The 17516-nt window shown below is 58.4% G+C and overlaps 1 protein-coding gene across 1 annotated transcript; it reads left to right on the forward strand.

Moving 5' to 3' along the window:
- Positions 1-2622: 2622 nt before the first annotated feature.
- On the forward strand, positions 2623-17516 carry TP53INP2 (tumor protein p53 inducible nuclear protein 2). Its single transcript, XM_080354644.1, has 4 exons — positions 2623-2717; positions 11603-11941; positions 15335-15644; positions 17059-17516. The coding sequence occupies exons 2-4, from the start codon at positions 11818-11820 to the stop codon at positions 17309-17311; spliced, it is 687 nt and encodes a 228-aa protein (XP_080210770.1). The 5' UTR covers positions 2623-2717; positions 11603-11817; the 3' UTR covers positions 17312-17516.

Consider the following 17516-nt stretch of genomic DNA (forward strand, 5'->3'; position numbering starts at 1 on the left):
CGTGCATTCCATGCCAGCCCTGCACTTTGCCAGGAGCTCTCAGTGCTGCTTCCCAAAACTTCTTGGGTGAAGCAGAAGCCAATGTGATCACTGTCCCATTTCCAACAGTCACCCAAATACTCAGAGGGCTGAATCTGTGCAGCAGAGCCCCGGACGCCTGCTGGCGCAGACTGACATGGTGACATGCCAAGGCTACAGCTCACTCTCCATTACCTGCAGGCAGGTGATGTGCAGGCAGCTGCCTGCTCTCCTCTCCAGGCACAGCCAGCTCGGGCCTTGCAGGCTGACTCACCGCAGCGTGACATTGCCCAGTGACCCCATGGCCTGGAGCCCGGCTCAGGTCATCCCCTTGGCTGGGGTGGGTGTCCCTGAAGCTCACGCTAGCATGCCACAGAGAAGTTACTGAAGTAACTCTGTTTTTCTTTCCCATATTCAGTATCAGCAGACACTGCTTAGCCCGGGGACCAAAGGCAAAGCCACTCCAACACCCGCAGGCTCTCGCTGCCAGCCCTGCAGCACAGCCAGTCAGCAGAATGACACAGTCTCCAGTGCAGGGTGGCAGCTCTGTCACTGCAGGCTGGGATGCATGCGAGGGCTGGGTGACCGCGGCTTCCTGAATGCTGTTCCCTGCGCTGGCAAGATTAAAGACACCATTTCCCGCTGCCACCAGCGCTTGAGCCCACGGACCGCAGCACCCAGGGCCAGGCCCAGCAGCCTCTGCCGACTGCCCCAGGCTGGTGTGCAGCTCACACCTCTGCTTTATCGCATTTGCAACAGCTTCTCCCCAGCAATAAATCACTGTGGCTAACAACCACCGTGAGAAGGGGGCTGCCTCCCTTTTCTTGCAGTAAAAGACCAGGGAATGGTGCAGCAGAGACTGAAGCAGCTCCCATCTCAATGGGGAGAGTCATTGCATAAAATCAGCCCTTTAGGGGACATGCCAGTGCAAATGGGACAATTTACCTTGGGAGGAGTTTAACCCTAGCAAGAGTTGTTTTGATGCATTTATTTATATCTACTCCTATATGGCAGCAGGATTAAAGGTTAAGCTCTGCACTCCTGCTGCAGCAAATAAGAGCCATGTTGTAATCACTCTGTGTGAAACAAGTACTAATAAAAGCAGCAAAATGGAACCCCACTGGCTGCATGAACCGTTGTCTTCAAGCAGGGACCAGACTGAGGGTCAAGCTTGCATTATGCTGTAATTTCTGTGTCTCCTGCAGACGCCTGCACTGCTCTGACCTGCGGTGCTGAGCAGCTCCAGCTGTTCGTGGCATCAGCTGAAACCGCTATTGCCAGATGGCAATGCCCTTCATGGGACATCCCAAACAAGTGCATTTTTTGCTTAGAAATGTTTCAATGTTAATGGGCTTCTGCTCCCTGCCCGGCAACACAGGGTGAGAGCTCTGCCAGGTGGCGGCTCTCATCCTGAGGTAGTTTATGCCCTCCTGCAAGATCCTTCAATTACAGAAGACTAAATGTTCTTTAATTTGTGACTGTAGGTTGAATAAGACTCAATTAAATTTTGCCCCTTGTGAATTTGTGATGGGGAATTCTCACCTGTGGTACCAAATGAGTCCTAACTGTACCATGCATGACACAGACACACAAACTGCTCTATTAATGACAGTTTTAATAAGTGTTCTATCTTTATAGGGACAATTTCCTGCCGTGTGACAAGCTTGGCACGATGTCAAACCAAACTTTGGTCCCATGGTCAGCCCATGCTGAGGACGAAGGTGAACCCGGTGCTGTTGAGCATCCTGGAGGCTGTAGCGCCCATGGGATGTTCCCGGTACCAGCCCGCAGGTACCAGCCCCCCCTCCCACACCCGTTGGTTTGGAAGGGGGGTGTCCGGGCGCCACGGCCGGGGCTTTCAGATGCGCACTCACCTCCAGCCTCCTCATCCGTGTCCCATTACGGTTTCTCTTTGAAAGAGGCCTGGGCAGCGCCACAGGGAGGAGGCAGCGGGTGTCCGGCGGGGCCGCGGCCGCTCCCCCGTCAGCCTCAGCCCCTGCCCGTCCCCACCCGCGGCGCGGCCGGTTCCTCCAGCCGGCGGGACCAGCGCATCTTCTCGCCCGCTCCCTCCCCGCCCCCCGCTTCCCCGGGCCCGGCCGCAGCTTTGTTCCTCCAGCTCTTCTTTTATTTTTCATGCATTTCCTCCCCATTTCCGCTGCGTCCCGGCTCCGGAGCTCGCCTTTCCCCCAGCACAGCCCCGGCTTTCCCAGCCGCCCGCCGCTCTCCCTTCGCTGCAGCCCCGCCCTTCCCCGCGGGGCTTCTGCCGCGTCCCGCAGGGCAAGGAAGGGGCCCGGGCTGACCCGGCTTCGGGCGACCGTGTCCCCTCAGGACCGGCCCCACACGGAGCGGGACGCCCTGCGCGGAGCCGCTCCCGTGCCCGGTGCCGCCGCCCGGCTCGGGGCTGAGCGGGGCCGAGCCCCCCGCGCTGAGCCCTCCCGGACCCGGACTCCCCGACTCGGGACCCCGCGCTCACGTGGGCGGTGCCCGACCCCTCGGTCCCCGCCTTCCCGGCGCCGCCTCCTATTGGCCGCTGTGGCCGCCGGCGGGCGGGCCGCTTTGTGACGCCACGATCAGCTGTCGGAAGGTCCCGATTTGTGCGGGGGAGCGGCGGGCGCTCGGCAGAACCGCGCGATCGGCCCCGCACCGGCACTACCTCAGCGCTCCCGCCGCTCCTCCGCCGCCGCTCCCCTGCGGGCAAGGTCAGTGTGGGCAGTGACCGGGGCTGTGCGCTGCGGGGCGGCCGGGGCGGCGGGATGGCTGGGGCTGCGCGGGCTCCCGGTGCCCCCTGCGGGGCGGGGGGGAGGTCGGTGGGGGGGGTCGGCAGAGGGGGGGGGGGGCAGAGGGGCCCCCCCGCGCCTGTTGTTTGTTTCTTCATCAGCGGATTAAGATTCGAGGTTGGTCTCCGCTCCTATTGGCTCCGCGGTAGTGACGTATGCCTCATTTGCATATGACATTGAGACGTCATACGGCTGTCCCCCCTGCCCCGCGTTCCGGGCGCGTTGTCCTGCGGTGACCCGGCGGAGCGCGGCCCCCCCGGCCTGCCGGGGGCTTCCGCTACTGCGGGGGGGTCGCGGCAGCGGTGCCGCCTGGGCGTGTCCCCCACCCCCCCGGCCTTGTGTCCCCGTCCCCCTTCCCCCGGTGTCCCCATCTCGCCCACCCTGTGTCCCGGTCCCCCCGCGGTGTCCCCATCCCCCCCGTGTCCCGGTCCCCTCGCGGTGTCCCCGTGTCCCGCAGCTCTGCGGCCGGCAGCGCCCGCCCGTCTCTGCTGCGTTTTTCCCCAGGTATATCGCAAACGTGGACATGTCTCTCAGTTTTCATGAGGGGCTGTTTTGGGTGAAAAACGGGGCTTTTTGGAAAGAGAATATAAATATATAATATAGAAATAGATGTAATATTGAAACAGCTACATCTGTATTTTCTATTTAACTACCTGCTTTCCAGCAAATACTTGGTGCTTTTGAATGCCTCCGTCTGTAGATATTGATTTATTGTGTAAATCCAAGTGATTTTAATGAGATTTGGGTGTGTGCTTACATATTTTTATTAACTGTGGTGCCTGGGAAGGAGCCGTATTGGGTGAAGGACGCTGGCAGCACCACCATGCCCTGGTTATGTTGGGTGTCATGTGTAGTGGCTACTTGTCTAATTACTGCTCTAAAATGCACCTACTTTGGAACAGCTCAAAAATATCATTAAGTGCTAAAAGGTCAACAAGGGGCCTCAGCAGCTTGGCTGAACCTGGGCACTAAACCTGCTCCCATCTGAGGGGCTGAGCTGCTGGAAAACTTGGACTCTCTGGAGAGTGACTGTAGAAACATGTTCAAAGGGGCATTTGTAATTTTTTAATACTATATCTATACGTTTATATCTCTTGTATGCAGGAGAGCTACAGCCCTGCTTAGGGAGCCTGAGCAAGAGCACCAGCCAGGGCTGAGCTGGGCGGGTGCCGAGCGCTGTCGATAATTTGCTGGGGTAGGAAACCATCCCAGAAACAGGTGCTGGGCTCCGGTACAGGACTGCACTGTACCTTCTCTCCCACTGGCCTTAGTCTAAAAAGTGCCAGGAACATTTTTTTTTTCTTTAAAATAAATCTTTCCTCTCTTTTTGTATGTTATAGTTTTTATATTGTATAGTTTTTATAGTTTTCTGCTGTAGCTCATTGTCACCGTCAGGAACCCGTTGTGTCAAATTGGTGCTTATCTGGCTGAACTGAAAAGGAAAAACATAAAGGAAGTGTTCCCCCTTGAGAATAAACTGATATCACCGGCTCGTAGCAGGACTGGAAAAACTTGAGATGTGAACTCTTATCTAAGAGCTGTTTAGTGCTAATTGCACAGCGGGCCCTGCACAGGCAGGTCTCGCCCAGCGCACGTGTGGCCCTGGGCAGGTGCGGGACGGAGCTGGGGGGCTCGGGGCTCCTGCGCTATCAAAGGCCAACTTGCCGGTTCTAGTATTCAGCCTCCTGCGACTTATGGAGGGTGTGGTGTTGGGGCTGCTCCTCTCCTGACACGTGCGCTCCCAGGGACGCTTCACCTACTGCACCCCAGAGAGGAATCTTCTGAAATTTCATAGGATGGCTCATGGCAAATCTAAAAGCGTCTTGCTTGCTCAGACCCCGCCAGCCACCGACAGATTTTTCCAGGGCTGTGTACAATGCCATCAAATAGCAGCAGGTCGGGTTTGTCCTTGGGACAAGGACCTTTCCTGCAGCAGTTCACGCAAGGGAGACGGTGCGGGTGAGGAGAACAGCTCCAGGAAAAACACCCCCTTTCTGCGAGCCCAAGAACCCCTCCTTCAGATGGGATCTGGAGGAGCACATGGGGACATTGTCCATGCTGAGCTCCTGGGCTGGCTGAGAAAGCACGTCCAGGTGCTGGCTTCAGCTGCCGTCAATAAGAATCTCTTTAAGAGTGTTTTGGAGAATTTTTCTAACTACTCTCTGCCTTCGCCCCCCACCCCTTCCCTGATCTGCAGTGGAAGAGGCTCTGGCTGTGGATCAGCCTCTGGTTTGCTGGAGTCTGTGCCAGCAGCAGCCTCAGGGTCTAGCTCTGCCAGTGCTCCCCAGGGGAACCCCATAAATGAGGCAGCTGGTGAAGTGGAGGGAGCAGCAGGAGCAGTTGCCAAGTGACCAAATGCATTAATCCAGCCCTGCCAAACCGTCTTGGCCCCTGCCAGCTCTGGTCCCGTTCTTGATGGGGAGGGACAGAGGACAGTGCAGGGATGCTTCACTGGTCTTTTGTTGTGATGTGCAGCCCCCTGCCCAACTCCCAGAGCCCCTTCTCCTTCACTTTGTGTTTCCATGCCAGGTTTAGGATTTTGGTACATACAGCGAGGTGAGAGCAGCCTGTGAAACACTTGTCTAATTTAGGTAAAATGAGTTGAAAATAACATGTCCCAAGTGGGCTGGAGGAAGGCACCTGATTTATACCTCCAATGCCTGCTGCGATGACTGCGTGGGGTATTATTAGCTCTGCCGAGGAAGGACCGCTTCTGCCGCTTGTCAGCAGCATCCCTCCTGCCGCCGAGTATTTATGGAAAGTTTCGAGGAGCCTATTGCCACTTCCAAGCGGAGTTGCTTGTTCTTGCAGCCTGTGACTTTGGGAGCTGCCGGTCCTGCGAAGCTGCGGCTCCTGCCCTGGCGAGCTCCTGGCGCACCCCAGGGCTTTGCTGCCCATCCTGTTGCCTATTCTTGGCTTCCGGGGTTATTTGCAGTGACAGTGACTCAGAAAACTAATTATTGTGTCAAGGTTTCTAAAGGAGGAAAAAAACAACTCTATACATTATGGTTTCCTTACTCCTACTTTAACTTTTAATATTTAATACCCTCGGGCTAGTTTTAAAAGGCTTTCCGGAAGGACTCTGATAAACTTCAGTGGTTAAGAAATTCATCTGTCCCCAGGTGAGTGTCACCCGTGGGCTGTCCCCTCGTGCTGGCAGTGGCCTGGGGTTGACATGCTGAGCGAGGGGGTGTGTGGAAGCCTGGGAAGGGTGGCAGCTTTCCTGCAGTGGTGACACCGGCTCTGGCAGTGGACAGGGGACAGTCACAGCAGTGTGGGTGGGTGTGTGGCTGTGGGGGCAGCTCAGCCCCAAGGATGTGGCACATGGGCCACTGTGCCCCAGCACTGGCCATGCCAGGTACAGGTGGCCTCAAAGAAGGTACCAGAGCTCTGAGCAGCCCTGGCCACTGGAGGGACACAGAAGCCACCACCTGGTCCAAACTGCTTCTGTGGGCACCATCTCTGCCTGGTGACAGGGCACTGCTTGGGCAGCAGTGAATTAAATCCCTTTGCAGGGACAACTCCAGGTCCCTCCTGCACTGCAGCTCCCCTGAGGTTGCCAGCTCCGGTTTCCATGGTGTAAATGGGGCAAATGTTTGCTTCAGGGAAAGTGCTGGCTTTCCAAAAACCTGGAGAAACTCTGGAGCTTGATCTGCTGATGGCTGTGGGCTGTCCCAGGTGGGAAAGGGCTTGGTGGCAACTGCAGGGACTGAGGTGGCATGTGGCCATCTGGAGGTGGTTGGTAGCAGCTGGCCAAGGAGCCTCTTGCTATGTGAAGGGCCAAGAGAGTCACCCCCAACTCTCTGTGGTGGTGACACTGAGGAGCTGATGTTCCTGGTGGCTTGTGGGGAGGATTTGGAGTGACTCAAGGATGATGCACTGATCACATTGGCCAGGAGCTGCTGCCTTCTGGGGCAGATGAGAGATTGTAGACTCACAGAACAGCTTGGGTTGGAAGTGACCTTCAAAGCCCATCTAATCCAACCCTTATGGGCAGGGACATCTTCATCCAGATCAGGTTGCTCAAAGCCCCATCCCACCTGGCTTTAAACACTTCCAGTGATAGGATATCCACAGCTCCTCTGAGTAACTTGGGCCACTGTCTCAGCACCTTTATCATAAAATATTTCTTCCTTATGTCCAGCCTAACCCTACCCTCTTTCAGTTTAAAACCATTGCCCTTGGTCTAGTCACCACAGGCCTTGGCAAAAAGTCTCTCTCTGTCTTTTTTATAAGTCCCTTTAAGCACTGAAAGGCCGCACTAAGGTCTCCCCGGAGCTTCTCTTCTCCAGCTGAACAGCCCAGCTCTCCCAGCCTGTCCCCAGCAGAGCTGTTCCAGCCTCGGATCATTCCTGTGGCTCCTCTGGTCCATCTCCAGCAGCTCCATGTGTGTCCTGTGCTGAGGACCCAGAGCTGGACCAGCACTGCAGGGGTTCCCATGTGCCCACCGCTCCAGCCTGACAAGGTCTCTTGCTGGATCCCGTCCCTCTGGCACGTCAACTGCACCACTCGGGGGGTGTCATCTGCAAACGTGCCGAGGGTGCATCTCGGTGATAAAAGAGCCTGATCCTGCTTCTTTAACACAGCGGTGCTGAAGATTTCAGAGCAGGGAGAATAAAGCAAGGGTGAGGCTCATTTTGGTTCCTGCTTGCCAAGATCCAGCTCTGGCTCTCAGGAAGCCTTTGCTCTTCCCACAAAGCCCATCTGGTCACGCTGTCTGTCCCTCTGCCCAGCTCCTGCCCTGCTCAGGACAGGCAGCCAGGGCAGCCCCTCCTGAGGATCACAGCATGGTGCAGCACCTGTGTTTGCCACCACCATCCACACTGCCACCAACCCATGGTTGCTCTTGCAGATTTTACCAGTTAACCAACCTCCCCAGGTTCTTGTTTGGGATTGTGGTGCCTCCAGGCAGTGGGAGCTCATGGAGCAAGGCAGGTTTGCTTCACCCACGGCGCTGCTCCTGCGAGCTCTGCCCTCCCCGCATAGCCCACCCGTGCACCACAGACCCCAGCACTGGCTCAGGCCACCCCATGCTCCCTGCACACACAGGGGGACAGCTGGTGCCTTATCTAAATCCTTTGGGGAATGAGCCTTTAAAGTGATCCATCTCATCTTTTGCTCTTGGGGGAGCTTTTAACTCGTTCCTGCTGCTCCTGGAGCTATGGCACTGCCTGCCAGCCCCTTGCCCCAGCCATCCCACTGTGCTGGGGGTTTGCTCTGGAGCAGGATGGCCCCTGGCAGCCTGTTAACACAGGGCTGGCTGTGTGTGGTGGGACTGTGGCTATCCCAGGGCCTTTAATTAGAGAGGTAAGGAAAATGAAGTTTGGGAGAGAGGGCAACTGAAAATAATAATAACTGCTGCGTCTTGTGTCTTCAGGAAAGGAAAATTATCTTCCGGTTAGGGTGGGCCCCTGTGGTGTCCAGACACTTCAGCTCCTGGCTTTCCCATCAGTGCACTGGTGGAGAGTGAGACTGGCATTGCTCCTGTCCAGCAAAGCTGCTGTCAAGTTTCAACAAAATAAGAGGTTTTGTGCTCACTGTTTTGACTGTGTAATTTATCATTTGGCTTTAAACACACTTGAGGATGAACTCCTTGCTGAGGGCTCTCCAAGCCAAGCCCACGGAGCCGAGGGGAGCATGCCGGGCCATCGGGCAAGGAGCTTTGGCAGGGCCGTGTGTGCCGAGCCAGCCGCGGGCCAGCGGTGAGCTCGTTCTGGGCCACCTGTGCTGAGAAAAAAGGGAACATCTCTGCCTGGCTCAGGCCTTGGCCTGTGGTGGCTGCTTGGGTGCTCTTCTGGGTGACCTTCCCTTTGTGGCTGGGCTGGGGCCACTGGACCCCCCTCCCCTGTGTGCCAGCTCTTGTCCCCAGCTCTCTGCTGTTGTGTGACATGCACGTCAGGGGGAAAGACTGAAATTTGCACATAGGCCACTGGCCAAGGCAGACCAAGGGCATTTCCAGGGTCCTCTCCAGCCCGGCAGGCTCAGGGTGCAGCACAGGGGTGCTGCTGTCCCCAGCCCCCTCCAGCCCTGCTGCGTCACCCTGAGAAGCTGCACAGTGACGCTGGGGTCAGCCTCGGCCCAGCACTTCTGCTGGCCTGGAATGCTGCGGGCAGAGCTGCCCCAGCTCAGGAAGCGCGTGAGCCCGCTGCTGGCCATGCTCCAGGCCAGGGCCATGGTGGCCTCGGGGGACCGGAGCCTCCCTGGGCTGCTGGGTGCTCCTGCCCCTCTCCCTCCTGCATGGGGACCTGGGGAGGAGCAAACAGCGGGAAGGCCTGAGGCATCACTAGCAGGTACCTGGGAGCAGTGGGGTTTCTGCCACAATTATATATTTAATTAATAATAATATTAATGTAATATTAAAAGATATTTAATAAATAGGCAAGCGCTGCAGGCAGCTGCCAGATTTCAGGTTGCAGGCAGGGAGAACAGGCATGTAATGAAGATGGGTCTGTGCACCGCAGCCTCCAGGGCTGCCATGGCTGCCCCTCGCCAGCCCGGCCCATGGCGAGCGGGTGCGCACGTGGGTCCTGCGGGTGGGAAATCTCCACTGTGCAAAGAACAGAGCACATGAGAGAGTGCAATGGGCTGATTTCCATTCATCACCCAGCTGGATATCAGCCCCTCTTCATGTTATTTGCCTAACATATTATTACACTTTAATGCTCCAGGAAAGGGAGGTGTCTGGCCAACTTAATTGTGAGCGCACTGGAGGATAACGGAAATGCCGTGGCTTTGCTGCAGTTGTGGCGTTGATGGGGGGCTGGGAGGTAAGGGCTGTGTTGGCTGAACCTGCAGCTCTCGCTGCGCTCAGAGGACACAACTCTGTTGTGTCTCAGTGCCCCAAAACACTTCACTCAGTGCTTCCAGGGGAGGCCAGAACCCTCTTCGGACATGGAGTGGGGAATCCTCACCAAACTCTGATTCACCGTGGTGAGAGGCTCCATGAGTCCCAGCCAAGTCCCTTTTGAACATGCTGTCCCAGCCAGGACCCGGCTGGCTTGTCTGCGGCTGGGTGGATCTGGGTGCAGGTGGAAGGGATGAAGCACATTGGGGCGGCTGCCATCCCAGCGGGAGCGGCACCGAGGGGGACGGACCCCTGGGCACTGGGGTCTGGAGCCAGGTATGGCTGCAGCCGCCTGGTCTGTTCTGCACCTCTGACGCAACTGGAGTCACCTGGAACTGGAGACCTGCTCAAGGGGACAGGTGGTGTCACGCTGCTGCCCCGGCCATGCCAGCGAGGGGGAGCCGGGTGTCGTGAGGCTGCTTCATGCTCTGGCACTCCCTTCTGCATCCCGGGGCAGAGGTGCAAGAGGAGCCCCTGAAGCCCAGGGGATCCCACTCGTGGGGAAAGGCCCCATCGGTTTTTCATTTTCTGCTTTGTGGAGCAGATGTTGTACCTCCTGAGGCACCCAGGAGAAGGCAAAAGGCACAACAGTCCCACAGCGAGTAAACACCAATGTGCCTGAGCCCTAGATCCAAAGCAAGCGCTGGGCAGCCGTCCCAGCAACGCTGAGCCTGGAGAGGCCACTTCAACAGGGCGGTGGTCTGGGCTGGAACTTGAGCCGTTGGAGAACTGGCACGTGTATGGACCAGAGCTCAGACACATCTGCCTCCCTCCACCCTTCCCAGTCTGTGTTACCCACAACAGATGGGGTTTCACTAGCGTCCAGAACCTCTTGCAGGCTCTATGTCACCTTGGCCAGAGCCATGGATGGGGGGTTTGCCCTCTAAATGCACCCACAGCAATGTGCCAAGCAAGGCATAACACGGCTGTCCTCTCGCTCCACATCTAGCTCTGGGTGGTATTTTAATGCCCTTTGATGTCTCTGGACCAAAAAGCATTTTCCCTGCATGAATGTCACTCTGCACCTTGTGGCTGCTGTCTGTCTGTGCTTCTCTGAGAGCTTTGCAGTCATTAATAAAATTAATGAGTCCCATAATCTCCCTGAGCTGCAGGGAATGTGTTTCCCCAGGAGTAAACCAGTGATGAGCGTAGATGGAGCAGTCTCGCCCAGGGCTGGGATGGCGCCGTCCCCACGCTGTCCCACTGCAGGGGAGCGACCCGCTGGTCCTGCGCTGCTGCCTGTGCGCTCGGGGCCGAGATACCACCCGTAGCCAAGTGCTTTGGTTGGTGGCTCCTTGTAAGGTCCTTGTAAAGGAGCAGTGATGACACATGTGACAGTGTCATCTTTTGGGGGCTGGTGGGTGACAGCTGCATTTGGAGAGCATCCCTGCAGATACACACACAGCGCGGCAGTGACGACTTTCAGAACTAAACCAGCCTCAAGCAGGTATCGGCACAGGTGCAGCTGGAGCAAAACGCTGGTCAGGACTTCTTGGGATGCAGTTTGAGGAGGGGAGGGCGGCCACACTGGTGTGGCTGTGGGTTTTGGGGACAGCTCGTGCCATTGGTTCTCAGAGAGGACAGCAGCATCTTACTATTTGCCCTCTTCTTCCAGCAAAGTTTCTGCCACCAGCCATGCTCGGTGCCTGTTCCGTGCCAGGGGAGGCAGGTCCCAGCCTGGCTTTGGGGCTGTGTTTGGCTCTGCCCTGCCAGCTCCGCGGATGGGTCCCCCGGGACACCCACCGCTGGGGAAGGGGACACGGTGCAGGCACCCAGCCCTTCGCTGCTGCCTCAGTGTGCACACTGCCCGTGAGAGGGTAGAGCTGGGACAATCCATGGCACAAACCAGTGCTGGAGCCACCTTTCCACTCTCCCCTCCGGCCTGTTGGAGCCCTTGGGATGCAGGAGGGCCACGCTGCCTACCAGTCCAAATGGAATATTCCTTTTTCTTTCCCTTTTACAGGCCTTTGCACTGAAGCCAAGTGAAGAACCTCAGAATTGCACTACACGCTGTTTAACTCAGCTACGATTTTGCTAGCAGCGAAGAATCTCTGCCAGCACTGAGACCTCGAGTGCTGTTTTTTGCCCTCCCTGCCTGTCGCTCCCATCTCTGTGCCTGGAAGCCAGTACTCAGCAGTAGCTCTAACTCACCATCTATCCCCTGGACTGCTTCCCACCATGTTTCAGCGCCTCACCAGCCTCTTCTTCAGTGACAGTAACACGCCGGAGGGCCTGGAGGAGCCCAAACCCTTGGTTGAGGAGGAGGAGGAGGAGGATGGCTGGCTCATAATTGATCTTGCAGGTGAGAAAAGGAGGGGAGATTGCTTTCCTACAGCCTCTGCTGTACCTTGTCTCTTTGGAGCTGGGCAAACCCCTAGAGGTGACAGCATATGAGCTTCCACCATGTGTGATCAGCTCTGCCCTTCATCCCTCCTCCCCTGGTTCCCCTGCCCTGCCCCTGATGCCCAGCGCTGTGGTCACCACAGCAGTCCCGACCTGCTCCTTCTCTTTCCCTCTCCTCTTCCCACGGTGGTTCCCGATGTTCTGCCAGCACGGGAGCAGCAGCAGGAGCGGTGTCCCCAGCTGGGGCTGCATGGGAGCCCCCAGGTGCCTTCTGGCACAGCACCAGCCTGGGGACCTCAGCCAGGGTTTGGGGTGATGCTGGTGCTGGGGGCTTGGTGGGGGACACGGTCTGTGTGGGCTGTCTGCCTGCGAGCCGCGGCAGTGCCGTGGGCTCGGCCGAGCTGTGCCGTGGGTAGCACTTTCCCAGAGGAGCTGGGCTCGGCCACTCCTCGTGATGCCCTTACAGAAAGCAAACGGGGAGCCTGTTCCCCTGGGGAAACCTGGTCCTGGGCGCTGGTGGGGGGCTGGGGTGTTCCCCACACGAGGGCCCACAGCGGCAGTGCCTGCTTGTCCCAGCTGGGGACATGCCGCCAGCAATCTGGACACGTTTGGGTCATTTGAGTCCATCGGGGACAATCAGTTCCAAAGGGCTTATCTTCCCAAGTCATTCCCAGTGCTCACGGTGCTCATGCCAATAGCACGCAGACAAGGGATGTTTGGTGCAAGGTCCCTGTACCTAGAGATCCCTCCAGGGTTCCCATTCCCGGGGACAGCGACAACCATCCAGAGCCCTGTTTGACACCAGCCAGGGGGGTCAAATTCCTTGTGTGCCGAGAGCTTCTCCAGCTCCATTAAGACCTTGGCGTTGCTATTGTAGGGTTGATGACTCAACCAATTGCAATGATAATTTTATGACCTTTTGCTTGCAAATCAAGCAGTGAACTTAGACAAACAAGCCTGCCTGCGCAGGAGCTGCTCGGTGGCCATGCTCTGCTTTTGCAGCCTCTGGTTAGTTGTGGCGCCGCAGCCCAGGGGATCACAAATGCATCCTGCAGGTTTAGCAGGAGGGTTTTGTCCTCCCTCTTGCAGGTATTTGTTCTTCAAGCAGATGCTCCCTGCCTGTCCTCCATGCACTGAGCAGAAAGCAGAGCTTGTTTTCATGATGTGAATTGTTCATTAGGGTTTTTGCCCCATGCAGTGAGCTGGAGAGGGGACCAGAACGTGGGTGGGGAACAGGGACAGCCCTGAGCCCGGTGGGAGCACTAAGGGAACCTGCTGGAGGTGGGTGGGTGGTGTGGGCACAGGCGGCCATGGAGGATTCCCTGTCCCCTGGGCTCGCTGGTCCCTGTCCCAGAGGGGTCACAGCAGTGACATGGGAGGGTGCTGGTTGCAGGGAGGTCCCTGGAGCAATGGGCACACAGCTGCCACGTGTCAGGGCCAGCTGGCAGCGCTGCAGCATGCCCAAAGCGTGCCAGAAGGAGCCAGGAGTTCCCCCAGACAGAGAAACGCTGGCCTGGGCCCTCATCCCCTGTATCCGAGACTGCAGCCATCTCCACAGGGACCCGGGCAGGACTTTGGTACCAAAGGCTCTATTTTTTTCCAACCCCGTGGCCCAGCTCTCAGTGCAGAGCTGGCTTTCAGCAGCGCGTCTGCCTGGGACCTGCCGCCCCACTGCTAACCCCCACTGGCCCTGCCGCTGCCTTTCCCCATAGCATTCCCTGACCAGAGAGGGACTGATTTATGTCAGCCCCATTTGTGAGGCTGGAGTTATGCAAAGCACTTTAAAAACTAAACCCACTGGCTCCAGCGTCCATCCTTTCCCATCTCACAGCCTGGCTCCTTTCGACAGCAGGGCAGCCGAACAAGCCTCTGAATTCGTTCCCTCTCAGTCAGGTCTTTGACCCACATGTTGCAAAATGCACCCAAATTAACCATCTCTCCCAGGAGCGTTTCAGATGCCTCTCTTGCCCACCACCCAGCCTGGCTCTGCTCAGCACCCAGGGAGGGAGCAAAGAGAATCTCCCGGTGCTTAGTGATACAGCTGCAAATCACCCTGGAATTTGGAGACTGCAAAATATTCCTTGTGATGTTAAAACCCACCTTGGCAAAGGGTGGGACAGGTAGCCATGGACGGCTGGGGCCGGGCTCAGCTGCGCTGCTCCCCACGCCGCAGCCCCGCTCTAGCGGGAGTGCTGCTGCACCGGAGCGCTCGGCTGGGCTCTCCAGGCTGGCAAATAATCTCCAGCCTGGCATGTCAACAACTATTAATAGCTTGATATCCACTGACCTGAAGAAAGACGCTCTCCTGTTCACAAGGCTAATTGTGGCCTGCCCCGGGCTGGGACATGGTCTGCGTGAGGAGCTGGGGACACGCTGGGTTGCAAACACCGGCCTCATGTTTCGTGTACTCTGTTTCTCCACCGCAAGAACACATTCACCTCTGATTTCCCCTGCACCCTCACCCAACCGCAGGGTCACACATGGCTGTATAGATACTGCACCACATTCTCCTGCAAGACCAGTTCCTTTGAATCCCTGTGGTGAGAGCGGGAATGGGTCTGGGTACTCCACTGAGCCCCACAGGTGCAGGCTCCCTTCCCATAACACAACCAGTAATTCTGAGCACAGGCAGCCCAGAAAAGCACCAGCCCAAGTGCTTTTGCCGGGTGGAGGTGAGGCCGGGAAGGCGAGGAAGGCTGGGGTGTTGGAGGGATGTGGGGTGCAGCTCCTGGATCAGCCACCCAAAACTCGGCCTCTAATGGACTGAAGCTGAAGGTGTGGTGAAAACCTTTGCCGAAGACTTTATTCCCCCCCCCCCCCCCCGTTTCTTCCAGGAAAAAAAAGGTGTGAATTGTTTTTTTCCTGTATGTGTGCTTGATTTCAATGTTTGCGAATTGCTGGGTGGTGTTTGCAAGCACAGGTGGGCCGGCGTTCCTCTGGAGGGGGTTGGCACGGCTCAGGTGCCGTAACAACAGGCAAAAGCAGCATTTTTTGCCAGCTGAATTTCTTCCTTCCTTTTTGAGAAGGAAAAACAATTGCTGTGGTTTCTCCCACCTTTTGGTTAAACTACCTGACCAGAAATATTTCCATTGCTTGCTGGCTTAGCAAAGCGGGACCCTGCAGCGCCAGCAGCCGCTCTGGTGCAGCGGGCACTGGTTGGGGCGCGGTGGGGGCACTGCTGGCGTCTCCCTCCCCGTGAGGCGACGCCGTGCCCGTCTCTAGCGGTGGTGATGGTGGTGGGGTGTCTCTTGCACTAACGATGCCCCTTTCTCTCCCCCCTCCCTCCCTACTGTACATGGTATGTGTGTGTCCCTGCTGTGCCCCGCATGGCTCTGCACCCCCGCCACCCCAGGCAGCCGTGCCCGCCCTGGCGCAGCCCGGCGAGCAGGCGCTGGCGGTACCGGGCGCTTGGCACGATCCCGCCCAGCACCCCCTGGTCCCCCACCGCCCCCGACCGCTTCCCCGGCTCCGGCCGGTCCCTGCTTGATGGACGAGAGTTGGTTTGTCACCCCACCCCCCTGTTTTACTGCAGAGGGGCCCGGCCCCGACGGCATGGGGAGCAGCCCCATGGAGGACCTGCTCATTGAGCACCCCAGCATGTCCGTCTACGTCACCAGCACTCTCGAGGTGGAAGGGGAGGGCACCGACGATGATGCTGCCGGGTGAGTGTGGCCGGGGGGTGCTCACCAGGGGCTGCTGGCCCCTGTGCCCGCTGTAGAACTGGGGTGTATGGTCAGTCCTGGTGTCCTAAATCACTGTGTACGCCCAATGGACCTTCACTCATGCTGCCCGTGGATGGAGTAGGGCTGTGCGGGACCTCATGGTCCCATGTCCCACCTCAGAGAGCACCCTGCACACCTGGCAGGTGCTCCAGCTGGCAGCCTCTCTGTCCCAAAATATTCTGCTAAGGTGATCTCAAAACCATGTTGAAAGCCATGGGCGCAGGACCATGATCTTGCCACTGGGCTGCAGTGGGGGTGGGCTGTGTCCCCTTCCCTACCCCAAGCAGTGTCACCTGTCACCCCACCACCAGGCCAGGAGGGTTTGCCAGGCTGGGCTTAAACACGGGGTCTTGCACAGTTATGGCCCAAGCAGAGCAAACGCAATGGGACGAGGTGGCCTTTAGACACAGTGGTTTCCCCCCAGCTCCCCCAGGCAGGAGGTGCTGCAGCCCCTGATCCCCTCCTGGCTCCGTACTGGCCCAGCACATGGGTGTCCCACAGCTGCAGGCGACCAGGACACCCTGGCCATGGATGCAGGTGTTTCTTCCTGCCCCAAAGTCCAGCTTAGTGTGGTGAGAAAGGTTAAAGAGAAATGGCCCCACCGTCCTCTCCTCCCCCAGGAGGTGTGGGCTGGAGGCCCCCACCCTCCTTCCCTGGGCCCAGAGGCTCGCTGCAGCCCCTGGGGAGCTCTGCCCCCTCCCCATGGGTGCCCCGTGGCAATAGGACATCATTGACCATGCTCATGGGGAGCCCCAGTCCCTGCCATGCCCTGGGGTCCCTGCTGCCCCCCAAGTCCCAGCCCTCCAGCACAGCCCACGGGAGCCCCTCACCAGGGCGAGGGAGGAGGAAGCGCATCCCCCATGCCACGTGTTGATTCACCCATAGCACAAGAATTTGGGGTGAACATCCACCCAGGCTGGCGGACGCCTTTCCTCCAGGGCTTCTGTCTTAGTGAAGTCTTCCTGAGGGACACAGCTTGATCTCAAGAGCTTCAGAGGAACCTCAGCACTGAAGGGTGCTGAAAGGGACCAAAGGGAGCCAGAACCGGGCCAGGGGACCAGATGGGTCACAAACAGGATGGAAATGGGTCAGGGCTTGGCTTCCCTCCACTGGGCTCAAGGGACCTGGGTACCATGGGGACAACCACATTCCTAGTGGTGTCTGAATTTATCCTGCTGCCTTGGAGCCGCCTGTGCTGGAGCCTCCCCACCGTCGGCAGGCTGCTGGGGCAGGAGGGGACCGCGTCCATCCTGGGGACACGGCGTCACGGTGCAGGGTGGGGACCCTGGTCCCCTTCTTGCCGGGGAGGGTCAGGGCTGGGTGCCGGCAGCCACTGACGCCCCTTTCTCCGCAGGGAGGAGCCGGAGCCGCGGCTGGAGCAGCACGTCCCGCACCGCAGCGGGTCCCTGGCGGTGCAGGCTGCCATCCTGGAGAAAGTGGGGCAGGCGCGGCGGGTGCAGCGGGCCCGGCAGCGGGCGGAGAGGCCCTGGCTCAGCCAGAAGGCCCTGCAGCGGCAGAACCGGGCCCGCCAGCGCCCGCTGCGCCGGGACAGGCCGCACGCCGGCACCTTCATCCACCAGCCCTGCCAGCGCCACTGCAGCTACTGACCTCGCCGGGACCCGCGCCACCGCTGCCCCGGCGCCACCGCTCCCCCGCCACCCCGGCGAGGGAGACTTCACCCCCCGCCCCAACACCAGCCACCCCGGGGGCACCGGCCCCCGCAACCACCGCTGACGCCGGCTGCAGTTTCACTCCACATCCCCACACCTGCGCGCTGGGCCCTGCTCCTCATCTTCCTCCCCCGACCCTCGC

The sequence above is a fragment of the Nesoenas mayeri genome (genome assembly GCF_963082525.1).
Source record: "Nesoenas mayeri genome assembly, chromosome: 16".
Lineage (NCBI taxonomy): Eukaryota > Metazoa > Chordata > Aves > Columbiformes > Columbidae > Nesoenas > Nesoenas mayeri.

Bases quoted from the DNA above. Each gene is read 5' to 3' on its own strand.
- TP53INP2 (XM_080354644.1), top strand. From the start codon at position 11,818: ATGTTTCAGCGCCTCACCAGCCTCTTCTTCAGTGACAGTAACACGCCG. The intron at 11,942-15,334 runs GTGAGAAAAGGA...CCGCCACCCCAG, and splicing joins GCTCATAATTGATCTTGCAG to GCAGCCGTGCCCGCCCTGGC. The intron at 15,645-17,058 runs GTGAGTGTGGCC...CTTTCTCCGCAG, and splicing joins ACCGACGATGATGCTGCCGG to GGAGGAGCCGGAGCCGCGGC.